Raw genomic sequence first — 10,511 nt, 5'->3', positions numbered from 1 at the left:
CCTCTCCTCTCCTCCTCTCCTCTTCTCCTCGTCTCCTCTCCTCTCCTCTCCTCCTCTCCTCTTCTCCTCGTCTCCTCTCCTCTCCTCATCTCCTCTCCTCCTCTCCTCTTCTCCTCCTCTCCTCTCCTCGTCTCCTCTCCTCGTCTCCTCTCCTCGTCTCCTCGTCTCCTGCAGCACGTTGGCTGCGATGGTCAGATTGCTTCAGACAAGCAGGAGGACCGATGTGGAGTGTGTGGAGGAGATAACTCCAGCTGTAAGATCGTCAAAGGAAACTTCACCCGCAGCACCAAGAAACAAGGTGAACCGAGTTCTGGTTTTAAGCCTCCACTTTAATTTCACTCAAAGCTGCAGCTCCGCCTTCTGTTAGTACAGTGACGTCACAGCAGCCGCGCTATTGGTCACATGATGTCATTAAAAATGCTCCAAAGGGCTCCCACAGCCCAGCGGCTGGTCCAGAGGTCCGGTTCAGGTCAATCTTACAGACAACTAGCAGCTGCATCCACCTGTCAGTCAAAGAGGCCACGCCCACAATAATGCAGACTTTGAGCCTTAAAATAATTTAAACAGGTGAGCTACAAACAGGTTTAAATCATCCGTGTGGAACAGAACAGTCCGTGTATCCGGCTGTAAACATGTTTATTTTAACATGGGACTCTATGAGGACTGACTCACCGCTGCCTCTGCTGGACACCAGAGGAACTGCAGGTAGGTTATGTGGACCAGGCTGGTGGTTCAGATGTTTGTTCACACCCTCCTGATGTTTCCTGCTGCTTCCTGCTGCATGAATCCTGATCCTGATTGGACGGTTCATTATTGGGTGATTATTGTTTCCAGGTTACCTGAAGATCCTGGAGATCCCCAAAGGAGCTCGACACCTGCTGATCCAGGAGTTCAAGGGGACTCCTCACATCCTGGGTAAGAATCAAGAACGCATACGGATTTCCTATTTTTCTTCGGTCTTCCTGAAACACCCTGTCTTTCTGTGTCCTGCTACAGCCATGAAGAACCAGGACACGGGTCATCTCTTCCTCAATGACGAACACGAGCTCCCAGAATCCAGAGCGGTGATTGAAAAGGGCGTGGCCTGGGAGTACAGGAACACTGAAGAGGAAGAGGAGGAGTCTATTCAAACCACCGGGCCGCTGAAGTATGGAGTCGTGCTCATGGTAAGTCCGTCGGTGTGTGAAGCCCAGAGTGTGTCTGACACAAACCAGAACTACCAACGCTGTCTCCTGCCCGTCAGGTCCGTTCTCATGGCGACTCAAAGGTGACGGTGTCCTATAAGTACATCATCCAGGATCGCCTGCGGTCCTCGCTGGAGTCCAACTTGGTGCAGGAAGACGCCATCTTCTACGAGTGGGCCCTGAAGAAGTGGTCGCACTGCTCCAAACCTTGTGGAGGAGGTACCTGAGAATCTCCAAACATTAGAACTGCAACTCCTCGATACTCCATCATCCATCTTCTACACCTTTGCACATGCGCGGTACGGATCAGGACTCCCTGATCCGTACCGCGCATGTGCAAAGTCGGACCTCCGTTTGCGAGGTGCGTGTGCAGGATGGAGAGGGCGGGGCGGCGGGGAAGTCTCTGGCTGGAGCAGCATCTAATAACCAACTCGCAAAATAAAACAAAATAAAAACAAAACAACAAACACGAAAACACCAGACATCATGATGACTTATAATTCTCTCGCTACTGAAGTCAAAGTAAACTTTATTGTCATCTGTCAAAGGAGCTTGCAAAGAAAAGCGTCTGGACTTCTTTAAGTTGCTTGAAGACGTTTCACCTTCATCCGAGAAGCTTCTTCAGTTCTAAGGTCAAATGGTGGAGAGTCCCAGATATAAACCTAGTGGGAGTTTCCCCCCACAGAGGGACAAAAGGACCCCCTGATGATCCTCTAATCGCCTGAGCCAAGGTGTGAAACTGGGTGTGGGTCCCAATCAGCCAGAGTTTCGGGTGAGTTCATTGTGAAACCTCTGTGGGGGGAAACTCCCACTAGGTTTATATCTGGGACTCTCCACCATTTGACCTTAGAACTGAAAAAGCTTCTCGGATGAAGGTGAAACGTCTTCAAGTAACTTAAAGAAGTCCAGACGCTTTTCTTTGCGAGCTCCTTTGACTACGATGACCTGGATGACTGAGAACCTTCACAGACTTTATTGTCATCTCCGCTACAGTCCAGTATATAGAGAGACGAGACGACGAGGCTCCAGTTACAGCAGTGCAAGTAAACAAACAATAAATATAAGAGGAGTAAGAAAATAAATATACACTTTAGGACTCGGGGTAAAAGATCAATAACAATTTATAATTTACAGTTTGATGATTTAAAGTCTCACACAACCCGTGGAAAGCGGGCCGGCTGCTTCCAAATAGAGCACATTTCATTCATAATGTTGTAAATCCAAACCCATCATGGATTCATGATCTGAATCCTGGGTTGTGTGAAATCCCAGAAATAAACCTTAGACAAAGTGAATCTGTGAACGAAGGTGTAGGTCTGTTAGGTTAAGTTGTGGTGATCCTCGAGTTGGGGGATTTGTGTTCATACTGGAGTGCAAAATTAAAACCAAGATGGACAAGAAGAGTTCAAAGCCATCAGGTGCTCAGTTTAGAAAAAAGAGAAAAGTAGAGGAGAAACGAGCAAAAGATGCAGGTAAGCAGATGTGTGATTGGATGATGGCAGGTCATCCTGAACCAATCAGAGTCAGAATACTTTATTAATCCCTAAGGACCACCACTGACTGCCATGTTTCCTTGTCTTCAGGAAAACAGTACACCAGGTTCGGCTGCAGGAGGAAGGCTGATGGGAAAATGGTTCAGAGGATGTTCTGCTCCAACATCAGCAAACCGAGAGCCATCAGCCGCAGCTGTAACCCCGAGGCCTGCAGCCCGGCACGGTAACACGCTACACGTGACACGCCCACAGTCACCCAATCCTTTTTCTTCTTTTGATGCATGTCTTCCCCTCAGCTGGGTGACCGGAGACTGGGAGGACTGCAGCTCCTCCTGCGGTCAGACTGGGTGGCGGCGCCGCTGGGTGAACTGCCTGCAGAACTCCTCCAGGGGGCAGCAGCGGCGCTCTGTGCATAGCAGGCTCTGCGGCGATGACCGACCAGAGACTAAACAACCCTGTAACCGCTTCCCCTGTCCCGCTGTGTGGAGAGCCGGGCCCTGGACTCCGGTATGAAGTTTATCAGGAGTTGCACATGTCCACAGATCAATACCTGATCAGTCTGATCGATCCCTCTGTGTGCGCAGTGTTCGGTCTCATGTGGGAACGGGACTCAGGAGCGTCAGGTCGCGTGCTCCGATCCCGAGAGTTCAGCCGGAAACTGCAGCGAGCCTCGGCCAATCACGACACGCACCTGCCTGGCTCCGCCCTGCGGTGGTAGGCGCTGACCAGTCGTGTACCATACATTTGTTGCAATGAGGAAAAAGATGCTGGGAATTACAGTGCTGCTGCTCTCCCTGCAGGTGACCAGAAGAACGCCATCATTCAGTGGCTGTCCAGGTCCAACCCCAGCTTCCCGGCTCCAAAGATCTCTTCAAGTAAAGCGCTCTGGCTCTGATCACACTAACCCATCAAACCACTGAAGTAAAACTTCTAGCTGAGGTCTTACGTGTCAGGATTCACACCGTCCAACTGTTCTGTCTGTAGGGCAGCCGTGCCGCGGCGACCGCTCGGCGTTCTGTCGAATGGAGGCGCTGACTCGGTACTGCTCCATCATCGGATACCGCCAGATGTGCTGCAAGTCCTGTAGTGACGATAACTTCAACAATGCCACGAAATCCAGAATCTTCAGCAACTTCAGTGGCACCATCACACCGACGGAGAGCAGCAGGTCAGACATGACAACAACAGGAATGTTAGAAAGATATAGTTGAGTCCCAAACACGGGAAAACCTGTCAGACAAACGTGTGATACATCGACAAAGCTGAAAGTAAAAGTGTAAAGCAGGAGTGAGCTGACCGTGAAACTGCTGTTTTACACTGAAGTGTTCATTTACAGCAGGAAGCAGGGGCGGGATGAGGGCGGGGCATAGACCTGAACTCTGTTTTTGTCTTTTAGTTCTTGGAGGTTGACCACGGAGATCACGACATCAGCGCTCACCTCCACCTGGTCCGACAGCGGCCGTGCCATCAGTGATGTCTTTCGTGACATCGTCACCACCACCCCGACGCGCAGCTTCACTGTAACTCCGCCCCCAACCGGACGGAGCACCAGTGACTTTGTCTACGTGGATTATGATGAGTACAGCGAGTACTCTTCCTACGAGGATTCCTCCGGTCTGGAGCTTCCGGGTACTCCAACCACCGCTGACAGTAAAACTGTTACCACACAAACTGCTCCACACGTGTTCAGGAAGAATTCTCCCACAATGCCCTCTGCTGCAGTTACCATGGAGACGGTTGACCAAACGCCGGCGCCGGTTTGGACTCCTGCCATCCCAGAGTTCTCCACCACATCATCGCCTGATCCTGGTGACAACACCACATCCTCAGGAGGGCGGAGCCTCCAAAGTCAAGTCAACCTGACCGAAGCTGAACCGGCGCCACCTTCATTGTCCTTCCTCTCGCTACCAAAGAAAGAGAACAACTCGGTGGACGAGGTCCAGTACCAGATCGTCGGACTTGACAGCGACGTTAGCCGAGGACAGCAGAATTACTTTGTGCCGCGGATGCCTCAGGTCCACGAGCGAACGCATAACAAACGCATCCAGCAGCTGCTGAACGAGAAACGACGGCAAAGCCGCATCAGAGCGAGCCGGACTGACAGGAAGCACTGAGCGCAGATTTCCCCTGGCCATTTGCTCGTCCCCACACGTGCGACGTCGCACTTCCTGCTAACGCTAATGAGAAACAGACTGAAACAACCCGTGCTCGGAGCGGCCTTCGTCCACGAGAGGCGTGGACTCGACCCTCAGAAGGCCCCGGGTCTGTTTCGCCATCATGTTTGTACCAATAATCCTGTTTCTGAATAAAGTCTCATCCAGCTGCTGCTGTGCCTCTGAATCATGAACATCTGGATCACGTTCACGCTTTCTGGTGTCAGGAACATTTCGTGCTTTTGTCTTCTCTGAGACTCGACTGATGATTTCTGTTTGTGAAGTCAAAATAAAACCCAGCCCTGTGTTAACAAAATAAAAGCAGTGAATCCTTTAATAGAAACCGAGAGCACAGGAACAAACTGATCAGTGTTATTGATAAACAGCGTCTCATGCTGTTCGCTCTGAGCTGAGACCTGATGTTTCCTTGGTGTTGATCTCAGCGTCTGTTTTGTGTTTTGGTGTCATGAGGCTGCAGATGCTTGCAGTGAAGGTGTGGCCTGTTGTCAGGTCAGTCTGGAGCCGTGCTGCTGGAGTGAGAGCAGATGTTGCTCCTGCAGATGTGGTTCAGCATTGACCTTCACAGAGGTGCACCATAGACTTTGTGTGCAGGAGTCTAACCGTTCTGTTCAGTGTTTGAGCTGCTGTCTGATGTCGGTGCTGGTTAAATCGTCCTGTGGGACGCGTGCAGCTTCAGGATCAGATCTGTTTGTGTCTTCAGGCTGTCGCAGATATTTTTCTGCCTGTAAACGCTCCTCCAGCTGCAGTCTGTGGGACACCAAACTGAATCCAGATCAGACGAATAGCTTAGTGTTTGGGAGCGCTCAGTGGAAAAAGCTGACTGCTTTGAAAACACGTCACACATGGTTCGACTTTCTGTGTTTGTTCCTCCGTCTCCTCCAGAAAACAATCAAAACATAAAAACCGCTCGCGGGTCAAACGAGACTAAACTGTGAGTAAATGTGTTCTCAGAGCAGCGTGAGTCATTTCATCTGCAGGACGGTGAAGAACATCAGCCTGGGAACAGATGGTCAGACACAAACAGCCCACAAACCCAAATATAATAAAGAAACACAGAAACAGAAAAAATGAGTTAGAAACACATCCCTCCTCTTTCTACCAGAATGTAAAAATCACTCAGAGCAGTCACGTGTCCGTCCACTGTTCACCAGTTTATCCCCAACATGAAGCTGTGGTTCCCAGACTGCTGAGACTGGGCAGCTCTGCAGAGAGAAGACCTCCACCAGAGCATCCCCAACCACAGACAGGAACTCCACCCTGTCCTGATCCGACCCTCCGTCAGACAGTCATCTCAGTGTGGAGGAGCAGACTCCTCTTCATCTCTGGGAGACGGCTGATGTCACGGCTGATGTCACGGCTGACATCACTGCTGATGTCACTGCTGATGTCACTGCTGACATCACTGCTGATATCACTTGTAGTGTTGCCAGCTCTTCACCTACCCAGTAACTAGGGATGCACCGATACCAATACTGGTATCGGGTATCGGGGCCGATACTGTAAAATGTGTGTGTACTCATACTCGTAAAAGTTAACCGATACCATGAACCGATACCAACTTATTTCATTAATCAGAGGGTGGCTTGTCATTTCTGTTGTAGTTTTTAGATTGGCCACTAGGGGGACATCCGGCGCTAAACAGGCACAGGGTTAGGCAAGTGAGACTGGCAGCTCCAGATAAAAAAGAGAAACTGGAGGCTGCTGTAGCTAGGCTAAACAAAATGTCAGCAGTGTGGAACAGCCAACTTTAACTCAGGTTTTGGAAAAGCGATGAAAAATGTCAAGAGAAAATCCACGGGCAGTTTAAATAACAGAGGCTCTGACTCATTTTATCGCTCTGGATGACCAGCCAATGCCGGCCGTGGAAAACAGGATTCTTCTCAGCATACTCGAGCTGCGATATGAAATTGGACACTCTGCAATAATTTAAAAGTTTATTTTATTCCAAACAGAAGTGTTTATTTATTATTCTGAAAGCTCGAGACAGTGCCCAATAGTTCAGTGATATTTTGTTAAATTACAATGTGGAGACTCTGCAATAATTTAACAGAAGTGCTTATTTTTCACTTGAAATTTTTTTTGTGGTCATTTTTATTACGATTTTATTTTTTATCGGCAGAGAATAAAATAAAACCTGTCTTCAAGTTCATTGCATTTGTGTGTGTGTGTGTGTGTGTGTGTGTGTGTGTGTGGTAGAAGTATCGGTTTTTGTACTCTGTATCGGCAAGTACTCAGATCCAAGTATCGGTATCGTATCGGTTTGAAAAAATTGGTATCGTTGCATCCCTACCAGTAACAGATACTGTGGTGTGCCACGGCTGGCTGGGTGAAGTGTAAATATGTCTGCTCATATCCTTATAACACAGTAAAATGTCGACCGTTGGTCTTTGTCTACTATATTTTGCAGACGAAGAGTTGCAGGACTCTCTCCAGACCACAGCCGGAGCTTCACACTGACTCACAAAACAAGTCAGAGTGTTTTCAAAAACGGAGTTCAAGTTATTTTCACTTCGATTGGTGTTAACACACTCCACAGGTCGTGAACAGGATGTCTGTCATTTTCACTGTAAGTGGGCTAAAGCACTTAAACTAACATAAATGCTGTAATTTGATTACTTTAATAAACCGTGTAACTTGGATGGATGTGATGCTGGCGTGACCACAGTGCACACGTGTGATGTTGCTCACAGTGTCCAAGCTCAGGAGTTTGTGTGTTCACTCACACACATGAAACATTAGAGGGAACTGCTCACCGCCTGTCTGATTCCTGCTGATCCTATCATCACAGTTTCCTCTGATATTAACATGAAGACGTGACTAACTGATCTCTTTGTAGCTGATAACTGATTGATGATCAGAGTGCTTCACAGGGGGTCTGGGGAACGCTGGAGCCACCGGTCTTACTGGAAATCACTGACACTACCTGGGAGAGTTTCCCTGTGAGGGGAGCTGGCAGCGCCCCCTGCTGGTCAGAGCAACATCACACACCTGCTGACTGATGTGTGGATATCAGTCTTTAATCTGCAGTGAAACAGCAGCTCAGGTTCATTTAAAGTAAAATATATCTGTGCTTAAAGGTGTTTTTCACCATTATGGATCATTAAAATAGCAAAATCTTGTGTAATTGAGTTATTTGACATATGATTTGAGATACTTTGTGAATTTATTTAAGAGCTAACTGTTTGTAATAAACAACCAGAGAAACCACTCAAAATAGTGTCTGCCTGTCAGGATAAACTCGGGGTTGAATGTTGCTCCTGTCAGGATAAACTCGGGGTTGAAAGTTGCTCCTGTCAGGATAAACTCGGGGTTGAATGTTGCTCCTGTCAGGATAAACTCGGGGTTGAATGTTGCTCCTGTCAGGATAAACTCGGGGTTGAATGGTGCTCCTGTCAGGATAAACTCGGGGTTGAATGTTGCTCCTGTCAGGATAAACTCGGGGTTGAATGTTGCTTCTGTCAGGATAAACTCGGGGTTGAATGTTGCTCCTGTCAGGATAAACTCGGGGTTGAAATTTGCTCCTGTCAGGATAAACTCGGGGTTGAATGTTGCTCCTGTCAGGATAAACTCGGGGTTGAATGTTGCTCCTGTCAGGATAAACTCGGGGTTGAATGTTGTCCTGTCAGGATAAACTCGGGGTTGAAAGTTGCTCCTGTCAGGATAAACTCGGGGTTGAATGTTGCTCCTGTCAGGATAAACTCGGGGTTGAAAGTTGCTGCTGTCAGGATAAACTCGGGGTTGAATGGTGCTCCTGTCAGGATAAACTCGGGGTTGAATGTTGCTCCTGTCAGGATAAACTCGGGGTTGAAAGTTGCTCCTGTCAGGATAAACTCGGGGCTGCAGTGACACTCCTCCGTCCTTGACAGGAAGCTAAGATGGCGGCCGCCGTGGTGAGGAGTCTGGGCTCCACTTTGGGTAAAAACCTCCGAGAGATCCGCCTGCATCTCTGCCAGACCTCCGCGGCCAGTAAGGGGGCCAGGTGAGCTCAGAGCCGGCCTGCTGAGGCGAGAAGAGCCGGTGATGGTTTTACAGAGCGGTCCTTAGCGAGGGACAGCTAACAGCTAGCGGCTAACAGCTAGCGGCTAACAGCGTCGACTCGGGTTGACAGTGAGAGGTTTGCAGGTTTGACCCCTGTGAGTGCCGTCAGGATAAATGTGTACGTGGAGACTCATAAAGAGAGATGAGAGCAGCAGCTCAGTAAACAACAAAGCTGCTAAAGGAAACACACCGAGGCAGAGGTTTGACTCACATCTGGACAGAAGCTCTGGCTCCTGCAGATGTTCAGCTGTGAGTCTTATGTAGTTCATGTTCCAGATGTTTGTTCATGGTGGAGACCTCAGAGTCTGCGCAGTGACACACCTGAGCCGGCCACTCGGGATCCATGATCACAGTATGACTGTGACCGTGTGAACCCACAGGACCACAGACAGATGAAGGAGATTTCATCATCATCATCGTCACGCTGTGATTAGCTGAGGAGAGAGAGCTGACCTGCAGCAGGAGTCAGGTTATGGAGGAGACGAGGAGCTGGAGGTCAGATTAAGGAGCTCCTTCATCTCCTCCCTGCCCATTAGCAGGGACTGACCCTTCAAAATAAGAGCAGGCAGACTGTTGGTAATCTGGTCATGTGAGGGAAACACAGAGTAATGATTTATGGATCAATCCGTTCATTAGTAACAGAATAATGACGAGCAGATGAATAAACAGCGGCCATGTTTTATTTTGTTGTAGTTCACCTGCAGGTTCAGGGTCTGACTGAACGTCCCACAGAGCACACGTCTGATGAGTGGACGCCGCGGCGTACGTTGATTAGTGTCATTTATGCTGGTCACTGTTTATGTCTCTGTGACGACATCACTTCCTGTGGGATTAATAAACAGAGTTGTTCAGGTGAAACTCAGACAGGTGAGGCTCCTGCTGTGAGGTCACATGTCAGCTGACCTCCCCCCCTCCCCCCTGTGTTTCAGAGAGTTTGTGGAGCAGAACTACGTGACCCTGAAGAGGTCCAACCCGGAATTCCCCATCCTGATCCGGGAGTGTTCTGGAGTCCAGGCCCGGCTCTGGGCCCGATACGGTGAGCTCCCCTCACGCTCCGCATCATGGGACACTCAGATGCATCACCTGTGTATTGACCTGTTATTGATCCCTGTCTCTGTTCAGATTTTGGGAAAGAGACGAGCGTCTCCGTGGAGAACATGTCAGCTGATCAGGTGGCCAAAGCTCTGCAGACTCTGGCTCAGTCCAAGCCCTGACCCCCGTCTGAGCCCGCAGTGGTTCAGTCCAAGCCCTGACCCCCGTCTGAGCCCGCAGTGGTTCAGTCCAAGCCCTGACCCCCGTCTGAGCCCGCAGTGGTTCAGTCCAAGCCCTGACCCCCGTCTGAGCCCGCAGTGGTTCAGTCCAAGCCCTGACCCCCATCTGAGCCCGCAGTGGTTCAGTCCAAGCCCTGACCCCCGTCTGAGCCCGCAGTGGTTCAGTCCATTCACTCACCTGTTTTTGTTTCTGTAAATGTGCTGATGTGAATAAAGTGAACATGTGAAGGTCTCTGTTTACTGTGAGGTCACTGGGAGGGCTTCTGTGGGTTTACTGGGAGTTTACTGACACATCCAAAGTCTTTCCTGAGTTAAAGTCAGATTATTTCACAGGCTGTTTATGTTGAAATT

The 10,511-nt window shown here is 49.4% G+C and overlaps 2 protein-coding genes across 3 annotated transcripts in view; both read left to right on the top strand.

Annotated features, from left to right (window-relative positions):
* Positions 1-5,151, top strand: part of LOC146510683 (A disintegrin and metalloproteinase with thrombospondin motifs 2-like) — a 24,942-nt gene extending 19,791 nt beyond the window's left edge. Inside the window, exons 15-24 of one of the 2 annotated variants that reach the window (XM_085175109.1) lie at positions 72-298; positions 835-915; positions 997-1,166; positions 1,244-1,403; positions 2,768-2,900; positions 2,974-3,184; positions 3,262-3,391; positions 3,478-3,552; positions 3,662-3,845; positions 4,074-5,151. In XM_085175109.1, the coding sequence (XP_085031235.1) occupies positions 72-298; positions 835-915; positions 997-1,166; positions 1,244-1,403; positions 2,768-2,900; positions 2,974-3,184; positions 3,262-3,391; positions 3,478-3,552; positions 3,662-3,845; positions 4,074-4,791 (2,089 nt within the window). In that variant the 3' untranslated portion in view covers positions 4,792-5,151. The remainder of the gene's footprint in view (positions 1-71; positions 299-834; positions 916-996; positions 1,167-1,243; positions 1,404-2,767; positions 2,901-2,973; positions 3,185-3,261; positions 3,392-3,477; positions 3,553-3,661; positions 3,846-4,073) is intronic. The other variant, XM_085175110.1, reaches the window with a different exon arrangement.
* Positions 5,152-8,670: 3,519 nt separating this feature from the next.
* Positions 8,671-10,388, top strand: ndufa2 (NADH:ubiquinone oxidoreductase subunit A2). Its single transcript, XM_085175108.1, has 3 exons — positions 8,671-8,830; positions 9,819-9,925; positions 10,012-10,388. The coding sequence occupies exons 1-3, from the start codon at positions 8,727-8,729 to the stop codon at positions 10,101-10,103; spliced, it is 303 nt and encodes a 100-aa protein (XP_085031234.1). The 5' UTR covers positions 8,671-8,726; the 3' UTR covers positions 10,104-10,388.
* The last annotated feature ends 123 nt before the right edge of the window (positions 10,389-10,511 follow it).

Source organism: Neolamprologus multifasciatus, chromosome 10 (genome assembly GCF_963576455.1).
Source record: "Neolamprologus multifasciatus chromosome 10, fNeoMul1.2, whole genome shotgun sequence".
In the NCBI taxonomy this organism is placed as follows: Eukaryota; Metazoa; Chordata; class Actinopteri; order Cichliformes; family Cichlidae; genus Neolamprologus; species Neolamprologus multifasciatus.
This window is presented reverse-complemented; position numbering and strand designations above follow the sequence as displayed.